The 20,555-nt window shown below is 57.3% G+C and overlaps 2 protein-coding genes across 2 annotated transcripts; one reads left to right on the top strand and one right to left on the bottom strand.

The window, feature by feature from the left end:
- Positions 1-1,705: 1,705 nt before the first annotated feature.
- Positions 1,706-11,252, bottom strand: VOLCADRAFT_107708 (uncharacterized protein; the record flags this gene model as incomplete). The annotated part of the gene is made up of 13 exons (XM_002957443.1): positions 10,630-11,252; positions 9,698-10,558; positions 8,608-8,715; positions 7,879-8,146; positions 7,276-7,412; positions 6,625-6,747; positions 5,546-6,085; positions 5,247-5,351; positions 4,433-4,614; positions 3,970-4,030; positions 3,724-3,816; positions 3,303-3,449; positions 1,706-1,768 (listed from the first exon to the last, which is right to left on the bottom strand). The coding sequence occupies exons 1-13, from the start codon at positions 10,777-10,779 to the stop codon at positions 1,706-1,708; spliced, it is 2,838 nt and encodes a 945-aa protein (XP_002957489.1). The 5' UTR covers positions 10,780-11,252.
- A 1,139-nt stretch (positions 11,253-12,391) lies between these two features.
- VOLCADRAFT_98593 (uncharacterized protein) lies at positions 12,392-17,266 on the top strand (the record flags this gene model as incomplete). Its single annotated transcript, XM_002957489.1, has 6 exons — positions 12,392-12,442; positions 12,830-14,225; positions 14,544-14,549; positions 14,799-14,896; positions 15,335-16,082; positions 16,212-17,266. The coding sequence occupies 6 exons, from the start codon at positions 12,392-12,394 to the stop codon at positions 17,264-17,266; spliced, it is 3,354 nt and encodes a 1,117-aa protein (XP_002957535.1).
- Positions 17,267-20,555: the final 3,289 nt, after the last annotated feature.

The raw sequence follows: 20,555 nt of genomic DNA, 5'->3' as shown, positions 1-20,555 counted from the left end.
TGTTGACTCTTCCGAACCGACTTGACCGGATCTAATCAAATTCAATGGCAGCGGCTGAGGCTGCATGTGAATGGTTCAGGGTCGGGGAGAATGATCCCTGAACCTTATATGAGAAGGTGCCCTGGTTGGGCTCAGCTTGATTTTATGTGACGATGGGAAGGGCTAAAGGGATAAGGAGAAGGCGCGTTTGGCGCTGCCTTTTCGGCGATTGGTTGAGAGCCCCTTCGTAACGAAACGGTGTGGGCATCCGGGATGCAGGGTAACGGCGCAGCTGTTGCTGCTGCTGTTGCTGCTGCTGGGACGGCGGCGGTGGCGGAGAGAAGTGGCAGGGGTGGTTGGGCTTTCTGGCCCCGTCATGTAGTGGGTTGCCTCCTACTAGGAAGAACCAGCAAGCACGACCCACGGTTCGTTACAGCAGCGGCGGGCATGACAATGAAGCGATATTGCTGGTGCCAGGTAGCAGTCTCAGGCACTCCGTGTGTTTCAGCTGCCGGACAGCGGTGCTCTGGTACGGTTAGTGAGGGGAGATGGACAGCTAGTCGTTTCCTTATCCAGGTTAAACATGGCAAATACTACTCGATACGGCTTTTCGGACCTTTAATTACCTTCTGCACAGGCACCCCTGTAGGCTTCTCACTTGCTCAGGTTATGATAAGCGCAGTCGATGATCACAGACTGATCTTATGAAAACTGGAGAAGTTTATGAGCCTGCATCCAGTTGTTGTCATAAGTATTGTGCTATGATGGATGTGGAAAACAGTTAAGGATGCTTTTGCAGCGGCGCCGATAGACGCCGACATGCCGATGACTGCCGCGACGATTGTCTTCATGTTAAATCAGAGACCAGTTTTACATTTCCGCTTTTCCTTTGTGCATAGATCCTTTTGCAAAAGTCGCGTGGAAAACATTTATTGTCAGTCGATTGCCGCCGAAGTCCAGGACAGCATATACTGTTAATTATGATGGTGCCACCATGTGATGAGGCTACCTGCTGATGATGAAGAAGCAACGTGAAGGCAAGGCGTCTTCGAAACGATGCGTCAGATACTTTTGCCTTAAGACCCACCATCGATACCGGGATAGCCAAAGCAGGTTGCTCTTGTAATGGGGTCCCACCATCGCAAACTTCACTTAACAGCGCTGAGCCGCACACGAATCTTACATCTCTTTCGCCTTTTACTAAAGAGATCAGCGGGAGCGGCTCACAAAGGCGCATATCTCAATCTTTGTAGGCCTATTGGCCCACCCAATATCATAAATTAAAGACTAAAACAGCAGCCAAGCATGTCATGACTATGTTAAATCAATGTCTACAAGATACATTAAATGTCTACTTATTGATTGTGCTTTTAGCAAATGCGATGAGTTCTGCTGCTGGGAAGCCTAGTCTTTGAAAGAGGCCATCACCGCACAATCTTGAATTTTCCCCTTGCTCCCCGAGGCGGACCAGGCACTTTTAAGCCGTTCCACCGTTACGAGCACCCGCTCACAGCTTCGAAGACTGTTAGTTGTATGACCAGACGATGGAGGAGCGGCGTCGGGATGTGCCTTGGGAGCGTATAGGTTCGTTGGAAAGGCAGCTGTACGAACACAGGGTTCCATCCGGGTGATGTTGTGGCTTCTGTCCACAACTTCTATCCCGTAATCTCGTCGTCCATATTCTCAACGGGTGCGGGTATCTTGTAACAGGTGCCCACCCAGCAGTTTAATGGATGCCCAACTTGTTACACGTAGCATGTGTCACAGCTATTGTACAGTTCCACAGCAGCTGCACAGGCGATGCCACCGACACCAGGTAGCGTGGCAGCAGATCAGTGGAACTGCGCGTCACTCCCGTCATAAGCCGAATTTCTTCCTACCACCCGAAGCCGCACAGTCTCATACACAGCTATTCAGACATGTACGTAACGTAGAGCACCGCAAAGAACCGCGCAAGCCTCGTGACTATGCGTCACGTGAAAAAAAACCCTGCTGCACGATGCCGCATCTGGCCAGGTCCCGAGGCAGCTGGCAGGCAGGGCAAATCAGCAATCGCACCATAGTCCAATGCCTTATAGGAAGGAACTACAGCAGTTACACACGTCACACTCCGGCCATGTTTCTCCACCGTTGCGACCGTTCTTCCGTCGATCGGTTCTCCACGGCATGCCCTGCCGCCGCTGCCCCGCTCCCTCGGGCCACCCCGCACCTACTAATACTGTGCGCTCATGTCATGCTTCGCGATGTTGTTTACAGTCCTGACCCTGCCATCCCTCTGCACGTTCCTTGCGACTACCGCTGCACACTCGTTTTGCCGCTGAAACGAAAGACAGCGCAATTCCACTCGGCGAATCCCATTCCATGTTTGTATTCCTCAAGACAGCAAACCATAGAGCGCCGTGTTCATCCGGGTCCCATCGACCTGCGTTGCCTAAACCTCCACGCCCGAGCCCCGCCAAGGCGTACTACAACCCTTTCTAGACCGGCGAAACCCCCTCAGTGAAGGAAGGTTCCGGTGGCCCTCTCAGTCCCTTGTTGTTATGGCCTTGACCGCGAACACCCCTCAGGAAAGGCCGCTGCTGTGCTGCCACTGCCAAGGCGCCTGTATCCCCATGCAATGCCACTTCAAGCAGCTTGCATCCGAGCTGAACGAACCCAGCTACGCCACCCTCCCTGCCGTCCACCTCGTCCGTCCGACAATAACAATGAACCTGCCAGTGATACCCAGTGATGCCACCTATCCCTTCTTTTGCCTGGTTCCCCGCCCCGAGCTTTAAAATCCGAACTTTAAAAAGGTTAGCAGCTGTCCCGCCTGGCGCCTGTCGTGGGTTTGCCCAACCATGCGCCATGTGCACCGTCGTGCTTCCGGAACCGCAATTGCCCATTTAACCCTGAAGAGCTAACATGCTCCCTTTTCTTCCGGCCTCTACCTGCCTGTACCTTACCTCGTTATCCGAATGCGACCTGTGTCGCTCCGCCTATTGTGCCTTAAGGCAGGACGTGGCCTTTCCTCCATATCCCCTTAGCAATGCTCCCTTTCCTCTTCCCTCGGCCAAATCCACCGCCCCGTCGGCGGGACAGCCCCTCATACATCCATGGCAGAAGCATCACCACCACCGCCATTGGTGCCCCTACCAATGCTGTTGCTATTGCCACCGGCATCCCTCCCGATGTTGCTACTGCTAACTGCTACTACTGCTGCTGCGGTCTCTGGTGCAGCACGAACTGCTTTCCCTCTATGTCCGTGGCCCTGCTGCCTCCGCAGCTGCCGGCTGCTGCTGGGGCTGGGGCCGCAGATGTGGCCCCAGCTCCAGGACACTGACCGTTATATCGTCTTTGGAGCGTTGCAGCAGCGCCTTGGTAAGCAGCATGTCCGCCACTGTCTGGCAACCCAAGCTGGCAGATGGCGGGGCGGCCGCGGCCTGCTGCGGCAACCGAGGAAGCGATGTGACGGAGGCCCGGGCTGCCTCCTGCAGGCGGGCGGGCGGGCGGGCGGGCGGTGGGGTGAGGTGGGTTAAGAGACGAGGGTATGAAAGACTGCAACGAATGTGGCAGCAGCACTCACGAGCCTCGATGTCCGATGCAGCCCTCCCTTCTACCCCTCCCTTCTTGCCTCTCCAAATCCCAAGGCTACCCCTCCCGACCGCCGAATCCACATTAAGGTAGCGCAGATCGAGCAGGCCAGGGTAGAGCAGGGTAGGGCAAATCTCTAGCTGTTTGTAACCCCCGCAGGCTGCCGCTCACCTGTAGCAGCATCCTTGCGACCCTCTCCTCGGAAAGCACGTCCCATAGGCCGTCACTGGCCACTATCAATACCGCGTGGTCACCAGGGGCAACCTGTGGCACAGGGATTGAAGAACAGCGGCTTTCAGTGTGCCGTGGAGGAGAAGATCGGCTTCGGAAAGGACACAGGTGCCCTGAACCTGAACCTGGATCAGAGGCAGGGAGAGAGAGAACATAGGGCCGTGAGGTCCCTCAGCCCACACGCACCTGTACGGGCAGGCTCACATGGGGCTCTGCCAGGAAGCCAAGGTTCTCCTCCTTCAGGAACCTGCGGTTGTGCAAATCAAACGAGAGCAGGTTGGAAGGGAAAAGCCGCCGACTTGGAATAAGTACACGAGCGGCAAGTCCGTACTTCTCCAGTCCACTGCGATAACGAAAATTCAAGCTTCATTTCCTCGACCCCTTAGGAGGGAAAACCCTTCCTTCTCTTCATGCATCCCGCGGCAGTGCGCACCAGCAAGCAACTACTGGGACCTTGACCCGCAACACGCACATTGTGCTACCGCGGCGTTGCCTCTCCCCCCGGGTCTGTACCTTAAAGCCCATCATTCCAATCGCCAACGACTGACGCCGCTCTCGACCTCAATCTTGGTGCCTGTTACCCCTCTTGTCGCTGTTTCCCTCGCTTTTTCCCCCGCGCCCCTGCCCCCGGCGCTCCCTTGGGACGCACCTGTCTCCCAGCATCCTGCTGATATTGAGGCCGTACAGGCGGGTCCGTACTCTGTGGCCCATAGCCGCCAGCCTCTCCCGCTCGCTGGAGGATGAGGCGATGCGGTGGTCCTCGCTCAGCTTGCACCAGCTGCCCCGAGTGAAGTTGACCAACATCGCACTGGAGTCGCCCACGTTGGCGCTCTGACAACATGACGCGGTTTTGGGGTAAGCGGTACAAAGGCCGCAAATGGGGAGGAGGGGATGAAAGGTATCGTCAGCGACTATTCGCACGTACGCGCTTGTGAAGCCGGGTAGCACATGAGGACGGGAATGGGCCGAGGACGGAAGGGAAATGCAGGCGAATAAGCAAGCTGGCTGCAGGGACTAGGGAGCTGGGCTGACCGGGGGGGGGGATAAAGATTCCGATGATTGTGTCCACCGGTTGGTTTGTCGACGGGGCTACCCGCGTCCCGCGTTGCAGTGCTTCCACGATGCTGTGCTTTGGCCACGAAGGAATGTGTGCGGTATGTGATGGGTGTATGTAATGTGTTCAGTTTTCGACAGGCTTCGTACGGGCGACGTCCGGCGGCATGATCAATTGTGAGCCTTGCCGACGTTCCTTTATCCCCCCAGACCGCCCGCCCCTCTAAACCAACAAAACCCCGACCAGCCGCATATCGAGTAGGGCATCGTGATCATTCCTACACATTATTCCTACAGGAGTAACACACATGGGATGCGCGTACGCATGTATGCATGTATGTATGCACGTCACGTCACCACTCGCCCCTCTCAGCGCTGCACAGTCATGCTAGACGCACGTACCCACCCACCTGCAGCATCCAGCCTCCCTGTTGCGGGTCCGATTCCATCATGACAAGGGTGGCGGTACAGCCCTCCCCCATTGACATGAACTGGTCGGCATGCAGGAACGTTTCCTGCACGCATTCCCGGTGAGCCACCAGAATAGACAGAGGAGAAGGGAAAATAAGAGGAGTTCAAATGAGGAGGAGACGGAGGCCGCGTCCACGTTTCCCCTCTGCCTTAAGTCACACAAGCTCCAAACAGCCGCACATGCGCGCGGTGGGGGGGGGACGGTCGCAGCATGGCTCCTTCACATCTCAGTACTCACCCTCAGCAGCGACCGCTGTGACTCCGGGTCACGACCCCGCAGCAGAGGTGGCAGCGGCGGCCCCGCCGGCGGCGGTGGCGGCAGCTCTTCCACTGGTAGCACCTCCTCCTTCCCTCCCAGCGCAGCGTCCGCCGGCGGATCACCGCCGCCGCGGCCATTAGCCGCGGGCCCCGACGTGCCGACGGCAGCGGTACCGCCGCCGTGCTCCGGGACGCCAGCGTCCTGGTTAACACCGCCACCGCCGCTGGGGCCAGTCCCCTGGGATGAGCTCATTATCGCATCGGGGGCACCCGCATTACCCTCTCGCCCGGCGGCGGCACCGCCAGCGTTGCCGCTTCGGTCCGCCGGCTCCTCCTCTAGCACGTCATCGCTACTGGCGCCATCGTACGCTTCCACCATGTCCTCCCCGTCCTCGCCCTCGGCTCGCCGCGGCGGCGTCGGTGGGGGCGGCGGCGGCAACGGCGGGGGCTGCCGGCCGTCGCGGCGCAGTAGTTTGGATCGCAGGACGGGCAGCAGATACTCCTTGGCCTGGTTGGCGGCCTGTGGGGTGGGGTGGGTTGGGGTTAGGAGGAACTACGTGCAACATGTAAGGAAGCGCGGCCGCTGGCGGAGTTGGCTCGTGCTGCGAAACAAAGCAGCGCCGACGGCTGAAGCACCAACTGCGGCGGGGCCGGGTGGCGGGTGGGTGGCTGGGCGGCATTAGAATGTCGAGGGGGAGGCGCAGATTGCAGGCTCAAGCAAGGCGGGCACAACCCAGAGGAAGCGCCTGTTGCCTGTTGCGTCCGCAACAGGCGCCCATAGCCGGCCCCCAAGATAAAGAGGTGCCGCCCTGGGCTGCATGGGGCAGTGGATTAGGCGGTCCATATGGCGAGGAGAGCTGCTTGTGGTGGCTAAGCCAGGGAGAAGGATAACGATTAGTACGAAAACCCCGATAGGGCCCTACCACAGCAGCGGCCATTTGAAGGTTCTTGGGGGGAAACGTTACAAACCTCTGCTGCGTGGTGGTGGTGGTACTGATGACGATGATGACGATGATGATGATGATGATGATGATGATGATGATGCCGTTACACACGCACCTTGCTGCCGTGGTGGCCATCAAAGACGCACACGATGCCGGCGCCGGTGTACGGTCCGAAGGGCAGCTCCCAGTGCGGCACGTCCTCACAGCCCTGGCGCAAGCGCTTGTGGTCGACCCCCAGCTGTACGGCGGCGCAGAGTGGGGAAAAGGCCGGAGGCGGGCAGGTGCTATATAGCAAACAACATAATAACTGGACAGCCAAATCGGGAAAGCCGAAAGACACTAGTAATAGAGCGCGCATGCATGCATGCATAGGAATCACGGCGGCCGACGAGAGGGAGGAATTACATCTGTTGATGCAACAGTCAGTGGAAGTGGAACAGGCGCCGACGACTCCAAATTCCCCCCCTCGCAAGGAGCGGGAGGGAAGGAGGGGAAAAGGCTGATTGCTGCGAAAACTGGCAACGGTGATTCCGCAACGGAGGCAGCACATATGACCCAGCGCCATGCGAAGCTATGACCACGCATAATGCTAAAAGCGCAAGACCTTGTAGAAGAAAAAAAGTAGGCGCACACGCGCGCGCCATCCGCCCTTCCCCTTCCCTCTCCGTGCCTTTGTCTCATCCCTACGCCTAGCTCGGCGGCCGTCCACATTCCGCGCATTTCCACACCCCGAATCGCAAATTCAAAGCCGCGATCGTATCATTACCGTGTTGTGGACGTACAGCCGCGCCCCCAGCTCCGGACAGTCGACCTGCACTCCGGGGGTTGGCAGCCCCGGCAGCCCCGCCACTGTCTCCTGGTGGCTGCGGAGGATGCTGCCGCTCCAGGACTCGGAGGCGGCGTCTGAAGGCGGAAATATTACAAAATGATGCAAATAAGACGAAGAAGTCAACTGCCGACGTCCAAAGTCTCGAGGTGGTGGAGAAACGACGGGAATCATGTGATGCAGGAAGCAAAGAGCCAGCTACCGAGAGGTGCCGACGTCTAGAGGCGGGGGAGGGGGGGAAATGTGCGAACGTGTAAACACCCACTGCCGCTGTTTACCAGGCAGCGGTGCACAAAAGGGGGGTTGGTGACTGAAGGAACCGCCGACCCAGATCGGGCCAAAACAATCAGTACGTCGACGGCCAGCCTGTGTGGTCGCAACCGCTAGGTGAGTAAAGAAACGTTGTATGGTCCCGGCTACGGCCCCAGCAGCTCCAAAACACCTTGCTTCACGTCCCAGCCCCTTACCCCCTACCACCACCCTCGGACGCCAAGCGGACCTCCCCCGCCTCTTAAGCCACACATACCCCACACGCCGACGCACCAGAGCCTGCGCCGCTATGATGCCGCTTGGCGGCCGCCGATGCCGCGGCCACGGCCGCGGCGGCCGCGACGGCGGCCTCCGCGACCGCCGACGCCTCGGGGGCCGCGGGCTCCGCCCGAGCCTCTGACAGCTCCACCCTCAGCAGCGTGTCGCTGCCTAGCTGTACGACGTCGCCGTGGGACAGCGGCCGCTCATCTCCAGGTACCTTGTACTCGCGGCCAATGGGCTCACCCGCCAGCGCCGTACCGTTCAGAGAGCCCATGTCGCGCTGGCGTGATTAGATTGAATTGGAGAATCAAGATCCGGGAAGGAAGGGACCCCGAGGGCGCGGCATGCGGAAACGGAGATGGGTGTGGATGTGGTGAAGTGGGTAAACGAATGGTTGTGGGTCCGCGGGGGGTTCCCGGGGGGCAGCGGAATGTGAACAAGGAGGGTGGGGACTGGAGGGTGGTCTGTGAGGGGATTGTACGGAGGTGGTGACGCAGAGGCCATGGGCAACGAAGGACATGCAGTTGACAGCAATTACCCAGCCCCGTTCTCCACATGTTGCAACTGAAGCAAGTGCCCTCCATCGCCCTATCGCAACTATGTCCTGGAATTACTACCCACACGGGGCGGCCCTGCCCCACACGGCCCCACACGGGGCCCTGCCCTGGCTTACAGCTGCCAGTGCTGTTCCTCCCCGTCCCCGACCGTAACAGTCAGCTTCCGGGACCTGCTGTGACTCACCAGCATCCAGCGGCCCGAGGCGCTGTCCCACCGCACAGCGGCATGGCGGCCCGAAACCTCCTGATCCATGATCTGGAGCCAGGAGTCCGGCAGCCGCCCAATCGTATACTGACCATTCGTACAACAGCATAGCAGCAACATCAGCACCAGGGCCACCGAGGGGCCATGTTCAGTACGACGGTGACCCACAAGAGAATGGTCGAACAGGCGTCTCAATAGGTGTGGCTAGATAGCAACAATTTGTGTAATATGCATGGCAGTTACGGCTGTTGTGACTGACTGACTGACTGACGGACAGACAGACAGACACGGAGCGTGAGGAAGGCAGACCCCGGCGGGAGGCCGGCGTGAGACGATTATGATGATACTACAATTGCTACTGCACCACGCTCCAACCCTAGCAACTTTCCTATTTCCAGGTCTACATGTGGGTTTGCCATTCCGGGATTGTCTGCCGTTTTCATGCCACTCTCTCAATGACATTCACGGGATAGCGGGGCATGCAGACGCAGTGCTTGGACCTAGTGGCTCACCACTCAACACTTGCAATGTACCGAAACTGCAGCGCCGAAACAAAAAGCGCTATCCCTTCGAATACCATGACTTCCGGGACGAGTAAAAATACCCCTTATGAGCACACGCACCCAGCAGTCGCAGCGCGTGGCAGGCGTGTCGAGCTAGGAATTCCTAAACTAATTAGCTCTCTCACTTCTTCTTCCACAGACCTTCAGATGTTTAAACGTTCGTGCCTCGCCTGAGCGACACCACGCATTGTGGGTCCAAGCCGGCGACCAGGGTTGCCCCTCTTACTCCAATCCCAACGCATTCGGAAGCCGAGCCACCCGCACTGAGCGGGCCCTGACATCTGCAAACCCCCTACGTCCCAACCTCCACCGCACCTGATTGAACACCTTCTTCTATTCCATGTGCACTACTTCCTCCCTTCCTCCTAATCCCGCCATGTGCGTTTTGCCTTCTCGCCCCCCTCTTCCTGTCCGTACAAAGCAGCATAACACTCAAGTCCAACAGCACGGTCAAGCCTGAATCACTTCACCAATTTTCGCATACTTTCCAGCTTCCCCAGTCGTACCTCGCCTGCTGGGTCCGCCACCATGCGCTTGCCAGACGCAGGGCCATGTGTGACGCTCAGGGTGAGCATCATAAAGCCCTCTGGCTCCGGCGGCGCTACGTCATCCGGCTCCACATCAGTGATATGACGAGAAATTTCTTCCGCTGCACTGCGCTTCACACCCACCAGACCCCCCGTAGGAGCTACGTCTGGGGATACAGCTATCGCTGCAAGCCGTGATCCAGATGCCGCACAGGCCCCTACCGGCTCCCTGGCTGCAGTTGCTGGAACGGGAGCGGGGCCCTTGCAAGCTTCTCTATCAGCCCCGCCGTCCAGGATTGAAGTGGGCTTTGGAACCGCGAATCTTGGGGGTCCGAAGGCCTGATCAAGGAGATCCTGCAGCGACCGGTCATCCCCGGAAGATACCGGCAGCTGCTCCCCGATGCCTGGTGCCGGCTTGCGAACTGCAAACTTTGGAACTCCCAACTCCTGATCGATGAGCGATCTGAGATATAACTCATCAACAGGTCTGACAGCTGTTGGCTGGTCGCGGGTTGGGGGCTCCACACTCTCAGCGCTGGCAGATGCTTTGGAACTGCCTTGCAAATCCTGGCGCGCCGCGCTTTCCCGTAAACGACGCTCATAAGGGAGCCGTGAAATGGGAGAAACAACTTGTGCCGGCTCCATGATAACTTCTTCCGGCGCCACGGCTGCGTTATCGTGGAGCTGCTCTTTTCCGTCAAGCTGCGACAGCTCAGGCGCCTCATACCCTGTCGTGTTCGGCGCCGCGTCTACAGCGTCCCTAGGGTCTAAGTCTACATCTCCATCCGCATCAGCTCCGAGCAGCGCCACTTCCTCAGGCGCTGTCTGGATGGGCTGAGCCTGCAGCGCCGAAACGTGTAAGGTAGTGCGATAGCGCAGAGCTTGTAATCATTCGTCTGCTTTAAGAGTACCTGAGGCTCAACGGGCGGTTGACGTCGCACGGGTCTGCAGAACCATTTAACGACTAGGAAAGCGACAGCCCCGGCTGCGACCAGCAGACGCTGGTACAAGCTACTAAACGACATTTTGAAGGAGTTCAGCGCCTCTAGGATGCTTGGCATGAACGGTCGCCCTATAAAATGTTTAAGAGTTATCCTAGCTCAACATGAACGGCAAAGTCACCTGCCATGCGCATAACTACTAACGATGATAAGTTACCATATCGGATGGACAACTGCTCTGGTGATTGCGATGATCTGGGCGCTTTGGGTGTGTTACGGGGCGGGGCACACCGTACGAAAATTGGGCAGTTTTCAAGGTTGGGCGTTGCCTTGAAATGTGAGGTCATGCTATTTGCTAGCATCCATAATTATGCTCCTCTACGCTTAATCATCAGCTTGGATACTCCAGGGTACAATCCTTACTTGCTCAAGATATATACACCGTCACGGTAATTCCACCCACGGGCTCATCTTTAATGGAGACCCACAACTTGCAGCTGTTTTAATTCATGGCAAAATGTGGAGTAATGTGGTTATTGCCGGAAACCTTGGTATGAAGCCCCAGCAGCACGGAGTCCCCGTGTACTACGCTTCGTCTTTATGAGCGATGGAGCCGCTTGCCCATTCACGCATATCCAAGATATCCTAATGCTTCGTCAATCCATGGATATGGGGTGTAGGGATTTGGATGGGCAGGTGCAACGGGACTCGCATAGTCCTATGTTCAGCATTTGTACGAGTGTTTCCCCGTAGGTAGACCGACGTGTTTCGGACGCCTTCGTGGCCGCCATCTCTGGACCAGGCTCCGAGAGTGCAAGGGATTGCTTGAAATCTCCTTAACTCTCGATTGTCTGTCCCCGTGTGTCCAAGATCCACCTCGACAACGCGTCAGGACGCTTCTACCGTTTCGAACATTCCTGCCACGACAAACCAGAAGCCCCACACGAAATTTGTGCCTTTACACTGGCCGACATAGCTCTGTATCAAACGTGCAATATATGGGCTGTAGCAATTTGCAACACATGGGCACAGTATGCAGGCCAGACGAAAAAGGGTGTGAGCATAAAATCAAACAGTGCCACTGGGCATCGCAGCACAGGCAACCGCCATTTGTCTGCATGACTTATGGACGGAGACTAGTTGTATGATGGTCATGGATTGGTACCCTTTACCGTTGCCTGGTTTGTCATCTCTCCACCTTGCCCTGTGGTCATGGAAACCTACGTGGTGGAGTTGGTGGGGTCAATTATCCAACCGTTCTACGGTTTGAGATGCGTGCTCCCTGTAAAAAGGTTTCCATTTGGCAATACAGGCGATGCCTGGGCCAATCATGGGCCAATCAGTGCTGACCGATGTAGCCAACCCTTCCGAGCCCCCCGTAACTGGTTACGGATCTTTGCTTACATTCACGCATTCAGAGTGTTGTGCCAAGCAACAGCGGGCAGGTTGCAGGTGAAATGGGCGCTCCAGGCACCCTGTCGTACCAAGCAAGTGTTGGCCACTGGCGCAATCTGCCGATCGGTTTTTAGGCTGAACGCGCAAATGGGGTGGTCACGCAAAATTAGCCAACCTGCATAGTTAGCGGAGACGGACGGACGGCATCCCGCTTTGAAGCTAGGTTAAGGGCAAAGCCCAACTTCCTCTTTGCATCATCTGCATCGCCTCCTCTCCTTTTATTATATGATTTTACTATAACTAATGCCTATTGAGCCTGCTGGGGTATCGGGGTCCAATGTCTGCCAACCAACGCCATGGCTCTGGGCACCGTGCGGCCTCAGCTACGGTGCGGTCCCGTCTGCTCACGCAGTGTATGCGGAGACTGAAGGTTCTCACCACAGGGCCATCAGGTACCGGTAATCTCGGCGAGATTTCATCCATAGCACGGGACTTAAGCTATTTGCTGGCTCCTTCACGTGACTGCGAGTCCAACGTTAGCATATGGGCGCTTTATCCCGAGAAGGACCTGGTGGAACCGCTCGCTTGCTTGTCTTGGTCGCTACGCTACTCAGCTGCAGCTTCTGGCCTTAGCGAATCGGAGCGTGACGCGTGGAAATCCCTCCGCACAGCTCTGGTTGGACATTTCATATACATCAGAGGTTTCCGTCTGCGCTCTTCAGGCTCATGGTCAGCTCATGATCAACTTATCGCGATTTCATTGGTTCGTGGCCAGTCCCTGCGATGCTACGCCGCCCTGCTGGCGGACAGCGCCTCGCAGTTACAGCAGCAGGAACCAAGACCCCATGTGCAGCGAGCTGCCGTCTCAGTCGCCATCGACTTGCTCGCCGAGACCGCGGACCTCCTGCACGCGATGTCCTTCTCACTTGAAACCTCGCGCGCCGACGCCCGGGCCCTGACTGGGGAGCTGATTGGAGAGCTTTTGCTAAGCGGCGTACTGGAACACTGGGCTCGCACGTTGTTGCTTGCACGTCGCGCCGGAGCGTCGGATGATACACTTGCGAAGCTACAACGCAAACTATTCATCTTCATACAGCGGATTCAGCCTACCTGCGGCATTCTTACCAAAAACCAAGACAGCCTGTCCTACCTGCTGTCAGCGCATCTGGTACAGCTGGCTGCCGTACTTGACGGCGGAACTACGTACGGCATGCCGGCACGGGCAGCGCCAGGGCTGCTATGCAAGGACGGACAGCTGTTTTCGAGGGGTTACCCATGCAGGAGTATAGATACCTTCCTCGCTGAGTTGGCTCTGTGTATCTGGCGCGAACGCATCTCGGAAGTGGACTGGATAGCTGGCCGTGTAAACTGGCTGGACGCGCAGTTTATGACACAGACCAGCTTAGGGATATTTCCTGTAATGGCCGACCATGGCAATAACGTGCATGTCGTCTCAGAAGGGGAGGAGGAGGGCGAGGAGGCAGGGAGCAACCCCGGGGTACAGCGAGCAGCGGCGATGGGAAAAGGAGGAGGGGGGCCGGCTCGGCAACCCACATGTTCGTACCTTGCACTTATGAAGCGAGAGAATGAGCTCAAGGAGGCCGTCAGGAACTTACGGGCGTTGCCAAGGTCCTCCGCGTTCACCGTACCGCCGTTTAACCTGCCTGCCACCTTTAATGTGTCCATGCGTCTGGCGGCAGCGGCGACGGAGGAGCTGCGGCAATCGGCATCGGGGACGGCGGCGTCGGCGGCAGCGCCCGCTGGCCCATGCAACTTACGGCCGGAGGCGGGAGGCCAGGGCCCTGGGCAACATCGGCCGCCGCAGCAGCAGCAACAGCAACAGCAGCAAGCGCCCAAGGAGAGCTCACGGGACACCGGGCAGCGAACACAACTGCGGAGGCCGCCGCAGGCCCCGTTGTTATCCGACGCCGTGTCGCTGGGCCTGCAGGCTCTGCTATGTGCCCGTGAGGCCATGTGGAAAGTGGGTTTGTTGTCCCAGGCGGACACGCCACCATGCGAAATGGCGCAGCTCCGGGACTGGTGGGGCCGGGTGTCGAGCTTCATTCGGCTGGCTGTTGGTGAGGCGCGGTCGGCAAGTGACACCGTGTGCAGTAGGTGTGAGAGTCTGGCGACGCTCTTGCCGCTGCGAGTTCCGGCCTGCAGCAGCATCGGTGAGGCGCCCCGGGTGGTAGTGGCGGCGGCAGAGGGGTATAGAAGGCGGTGGGCGTGGGAATGCTAAGGGATGCTGCATGTATATGTGTTTGATGGGGAGCAGGTCATGGCTTCTTCGGTGTTACGTTCTCTGCGTGTACACACACCTCGTATACAACATCACACATTTTCTCTTTCACAAACCTACACACGGATAGTGCATTCCGTGGAGCGCCGTAGGCTTGCTTAAACTCAGGGAAACGCACTCTTCCGTCTCCTCCCGCAACCTCCACATCCTCTTTGCCTCTCTTATGCACTCCCCTCCCTTCCCTCCTCAGCTCTACGTAAGGAACAACATAGTAATATGTCGCATAATGTCGCATATAATACATAATGGGTATTCCACCTCAGTGTCCTCCTTGACGTATCTCCCACGCCACATTAGCCCGCTTCCATTCCCTCCCCCTTAACACACGTACATGCACATACATACATACACACAATCCGCCACCGCCGCCACCACGGCGCCGCGCTCCACCCCGCTCCTGCTTCACCCGACCCTACCGGGGTCCCCACGGCTGTCTCCTTCACAGGAGGCATCACAGCGCCCTCCGCGGATCTGGTCGTGGCCCTGAAGCACGGCTACCTCAGAATGGCGGAGCTGCTGCTGCGGAGGTCAGAAAATTTGCAGGTGGGGAGCAGCCGGGGGCGTAAGGGGGGTGTAACACGATGATGAGGCCAGGAGTAAAGGACCAGCTGGGGACGTCTCTCGACTTTGCTGCATGGGGCCGGATTGGCGATTGGTCGGTCCGAGCGGGAGAGGTAGTGCCTCAAGGGGCACCGTGGGTTAGTATCCTGGGATGTACGGATCATGACTCGGAGCGATGGCTTGAATCTGTGCGCTCTTTCGCAAGACCCCACTCGCCATCCAACATCACGTAGCAACGTCGGGATAACGATTGCACACGTAAGGAGACCCCTTCTCCCATTTGCTCCTGTCTTGAGATTTAAATGACAATTCAGCTCCGCATCGCAGCAGCGACCGGCCCTGGGCGGGGTGAAGCCGCTTCCTGGACGTGGTTTAATGTTATGCCAGGCCTTCATTGAAACCCTAAAACCCTGTCCGCAGGTGCTGCTGCCATGCCGGACCGCCGGACGACTCGCATCAAAACTTGTACCTTGGACGTTGGCGCTGTGTTTCGGTCGTCCTAATGAGACCGCCTCCCTGCTAAGCACTGTCGCCAAGCTGGTGCGGAATGCAACTGCGAATGCGGCCGCGATGGAGGAGTGGGTGTGTGCGGCGCGGGAGGTGAATGATATGGTTGAGGCGGAGGGGTGCAGCACTCCATTTGGCGGGGTTGCCGATGACCTAGACCAGGGCGTCAATGGCCGTTTCCGGGTACTCTGTCGAGCTGCGGAGCAGCAGGTGCGGGAATCAGAAGGGGGGGCCTTGGCCACGTCAGCGTACGTCTTGAGCGTTGGGGCGGAGCTGGTGCAGCTCGATGCGGTTCTGGATGCCCCGTCGTGGTGCAGCAAGGGCTGTGCCGCGGCCCAGCAGGGCCCGGAGGCTGTGTCACACACGGCACAGGACAGCGCGCAGCAGCAGGAGGGCCCAGAGAGCGTCGGTGCATGCCGTAGCGGCATTGGTGAGGATCTGGAACCAGCTGGGCTTGGGGTTGCAGCCGGAGGGGACGGCAGCGGGGGAGATGCTGGCGGCGAGGACGGCAACGGCGGGAGTGGCAGCGGCGGGGATGTTGGCTTTTGCCAGGAGGGCGATGGTTATGCGGCCAGCTTTGTCGGCGCCGGTCTTGGGGGCCGCGTCAGCGAAAGTGAAACAAAGGGAGGTGGAAGTGGGCTCGGGGAGGCGAAAATTGACGGTGAGGGTAGGGGCAACGGTGGCGGCATTGCTATCTCACCGAACGGCAAAGGGCTGTTTGAAATGCATGAACTTTCCCGTGAACATCTCGGGTTAAACATTTCTCATATGGCCTCGCGGCTGCTGCCAGTCGTCTGCGAGCATACGGCGCGGCTTGTGGAACGCTTGAACAATAAGGGCAAAGTGGAGGTGACAGTGCTGCATTTCGTTGCCAAGGCGTTGACGTACACATTGTCGTACGTACAGCTCATGGTGGCTGCTGCGGCGGTAAAGCAGCTGGCAGGCAAAACCATTGGGGGCGATTCAGCGGAGCGATTGATGATCAAGGCAAATGCTTGGGACGAGCTACTGCTGTACGATGCAAAGCTACTGGAACAGGTGTCGCTGGTGGCATACGTGGTGGATAACCTGATCTGCTCGAATAAGCGTGACTTTAGCCTTTTAGCAAACTGGAAAACGGCGCTTAGGCTACTGGCGGCATGGATGCCTACCAGACTGGCGGTAGTGGTGGCGTCTTGGGAAAGCGGCAAGGCGTGGAAGTTCGTCGACAGCGCCCGCACGGCGCTGCACACCGCGGCGCCGCCAGGGCCAGTTCAAGTCGAACGTGGTTTGAAATATCTGTGGAGTTTGGTGGGCCCGGGCGGCAAACTTGGCGACGTGGGGCTGGTCAGGGAAGTGGAGGCCGCATGCGCGGCAGCAGTGGCAGCGGAGGCGGAGGTGGCTGGGCGGGGCTTCCTGGACGCCAACGTGGCTACCCTTCGCAACGACGGCGCCGGTGACGAAGGGAAGTGTGACCGGGTAGCATTCCTGGAGAAATGGTCGCTGGTACTTGGTTGCATGGTGACCCCCGGGGAGGCGCGTGCTGCCCTGCCCGTGTGCAGCAACCCTGAATGTGTCCGCCTGGTCGGGGACAGCGAGGCGGGACAGCGGCTGCTCGGCTGCGGGCGCTGCGGCGGCCTGGTGCGCTACTGCTGCAAAGAATGCCAGACGGCGCACTGGAAGGCTGGGCACGGCAAGGACTGCAGGAGAAAGGGCGACGCTGCTGCCATTGGCAGCGTCGCCGCTGGCAGCAGCAGCAGCAGCTGCGGTGGCGGCAGCGGCGGAGAGTCCGCAGCTAATGTTGTTGATGGCGGGATGGCGGTAAACACAGTGGCGGCGAATCAACTCCAGGAAGCTTCTATCTGAGGTGGATCAACAAACAGATGAACAGGGCCGTAGGCTGGTGTCGTAGGTGGCGGCGGAGCCGGCTGTTGAGATTGGGAGCCGCCAGCATGTCGGGCTGGGATGAGAGGACAGCATGTGTACAGATGCACTACCAATTTGCATAGAGCAGTTGCAGTTTGCATCGCAATACGGCTTTGTTATCAGACGCATAAGGAAACGCCGTCGCGTTTATTAACACGGGCGTCACTACGTCTGCGGTAAGGGAGGCATTGCTCTCAGGCGGAGATTGGAAGATCGGAGTAGTGTGAAGAAACAGGACTTGTACATGAGTTTGAGGATTGGGGATTGGTGCGTTGACGTGCGCATGTCGGCGCGCTAGGTTCTGGGTTGAATGGTTGAATAAATCGATGCGCGGATGACCACCGCAGAGTAAGGGTGAAGATTGCGCTACAAGGCATGTCCTTCTTTTCATGCATACATCGTGCGCAGTGCCGTGCACTGCATCTTGCTGAGAAGTACGGGCATTGTTTCAAAGCGCATCGTGCCGGACTGTTGATGCCATTGTAGCAGAACGGGACGAGTAGCTTCGGAGTAGCATACCACGTTTGTCAGGTTGCTTTGGTTGCATAGGTTGAACTGTCGCATTTGTGTAGTGTTATAGATGGCTGTCGCTTAAGTGCGGATATTGTTTGATATTTTTTACAAGCTCGAGGGGGGCCCTGTCAGGCCCAGACAACTCGACGGCTTATAGCCCCATCGCTGCGGGGCCTAGAGACAGGCATAGCAGAGAAGAAGAGAATGGGGGGTTACAAGAAACAGTATGGTACAATACGACAATAACGGTAGCATAGTAGTATTGAGGAAGCATCAGCACATTTTTATGCTTGGTATTGCTCCATCCATGAGAGTCATGTTTAGCCGATGTACCGCATTGGTGTCCGGACTGTTTGCCCAAATCGGTGAAATAGATGAAGCAGTCCAGGTGGAAAGCCGCAGATGAAAGTGATCTGATGGCGGACCTTGCCTGAGGTAGGAGCATGCTGGTTCGACTGGTAGGGAATCGTATGTACCAGGACTGGGTCCCGCAGCGATGCTTCTGTGTTTAAGCTGGAATACCGCATCTATGATGTCCTTATTTCTTCATTTTTCTATGCACGACTTCATGTATACGTGCATGGATGGTACAAGCATTTCACTGGCTTTTCGGGATGGATGGAAGGAATATCCTGACCCTCACCGAGTTATAGCAATTGAAGGAGTAATGACCACAAACCTACGCGGGAGAGGGGTTCCTACTTCATGTGCCACATAGTGTTGCGCGAACGTGATCAATCGAACAGCCTTGGCGTCGCACGGTTAAGGACCGATACAGGTATGGACACGGGAGAAGGAGGGAGGCAACACTGGAGGGGGCCATGAGTTCAAAAATAAAGGCAAAATGGGGCACCGGCGCGAATCAAGTTTGCGTGTACACCACCACAAACGAAGATACTCTCCGTCAGCCCTGGTATTTTAGCCCTTTCGTCTGGTTGCTGTCTTTATCTGCTGCCTTAACTACCTAATGGACGTGTAACCTATTTTGACGAAGCTAAAGCCTACATGTCCGACTGATATTCAGCTATCAATCCTTTTCCTTACATCCACCCCAGACTGGTGAACGTATCAGGAGCATACGTGGCCTGATAGAGTCCCTTTACAGGATAACTCCATTCACTCCCCCCTAGCGGAAGCATCAGTGTGCAAGGATCCAAGGATCCACAACCGCGGCGATACGAGGGGAACACCACTTTGCCAGTTTTGGGGCGGATGCGCGGGTAAGTATGTCAGCGGCATGTCACAATGCTGTTCTTCGTCTCCTTGATGGTCCGCTGCAACCCGGGCCGCATGATGCACTGCCATAGCGCCACAGGACGCGTGTTAGGGAGCGACACAAGCGTCCCCGGGAACCAGGGTCCATTCCCAGGCATTGTGACCCCTCAAGAAGCGGGGGATAAAGCAGTGCGGGCCCACTGCCATTGCCGATGGATACTGGAAGAATTGACTAGAGAGGCTTGCGTGGTGTCCTGGAGCAGAGGTGACGTTGGAGCTGGGGCCCCCCCCCGGTCAATTAATGGAAGAATAAATTGCAATCCATCCAAGCGAATCACCCCGTGCCACCCTACTAAATGCCGGTGGTGGTGGTAGGCGCTGAACCTGACTCCGACACCCAATCCGGAAAAGTTCACCTGTGCGTTCGATGAAACATAAGGGAAAGGCAAGGATTCGGGCAGGAGTGAAGATGGCCAGCAGTGAGGCTGCTCCCTGTCCGTATATACACTATCATGGGTGTCATGCTGCACCCTGAGGTGGGGCGGCAGGTAGAAGGGTAGAAAGTCTGTTATAGTCGGTTCCTGTAGACAAAGGGACCAGTTGAAATGGTGAGAACACTGGTGTATGTGTGTGTGTGTGTGTGTGGTTATATACATCCCACGTCTACCCCATGCGTGAATTATACTTTCACTCATCCTAGCGGTGGTAGCACAGACACGGTTGCACGGATGTGCAAGTCGCTGCGCTGCCAAGTACGGATGCGGCTTGTGCATACAACTGCGCAGAGTCCTCACGTGCATGTGTGTACCATATGTAAGGCGAGAGCAGTCGATTTCTTGGGCAACCTTACAAATGTACGTGAACTGCAACTGGGCCGAACAGCAACTGGACGTTCCAAAAATTCTGCAGCAGACGAATATCTGTCGTCGAGCTGAGTAAATGAAAATTCGTCAGGACAGATGTGATGCAATCAAAGTCAATTCCTGTATGATTATTCCTTCGAAAGCGCTGATTCTGGTTCTGCAGCGTTCTTGCCCCTGTTGCCTCGGCACCTGTCGCTGCAGTACCTGTACGTGGGAAGGGGGAGAAGGGATTGCTTAAACGTCATCGCGTGATCCGTACTCACTACTAACTTATTGTGGGGAAGGCCATTGCGTCTGCGACCACACTCCCGCGGTACCCAAACCCTTCAAAGACAATTCCGATCAGCCATTTGGCTGTTAGTGGGAGGGCGGGTGGGCCGCTCGCACGGCAATCGAGTAGAGAGTACGAAAATAACCTAATGCAGTCATCGACAGCAGAAAACGTAAGCCTCCAGCCTCATGCCGACTCTCTTACCTACCATTCATATTCTCTACCTCGTTCCCAAGACTCCGCCGCGTTGCCTCTAGTTCGGCTCGTGCCACAGGTAACTTCGCTCGTCGCTACTTTGCCATTCACCTTCGCCTCCACCCAGCCTCTGCTTCTCCACAGAAGCGGCGACCTCCTTCGCCGTTGTTAC

This window comes from Volvox carteri (assembly GCF_000143455.1).
Source record: "Volvox carteri f. nagariensis unplaced genomic scaffold VOLCAscaffold_74, whole genome shotgun sequence".
NCBI lineage: Eukaryota > Viridiplantae > Chlorophyta > Chlorophyceae > Chlamydomonadales > Volvocaceae > Volvox > Volvox carteri.
Note: the sequence above shows the minus strand (reverse complement) of the source record. Positions and strands in the feature narration are given on the sequence as shown.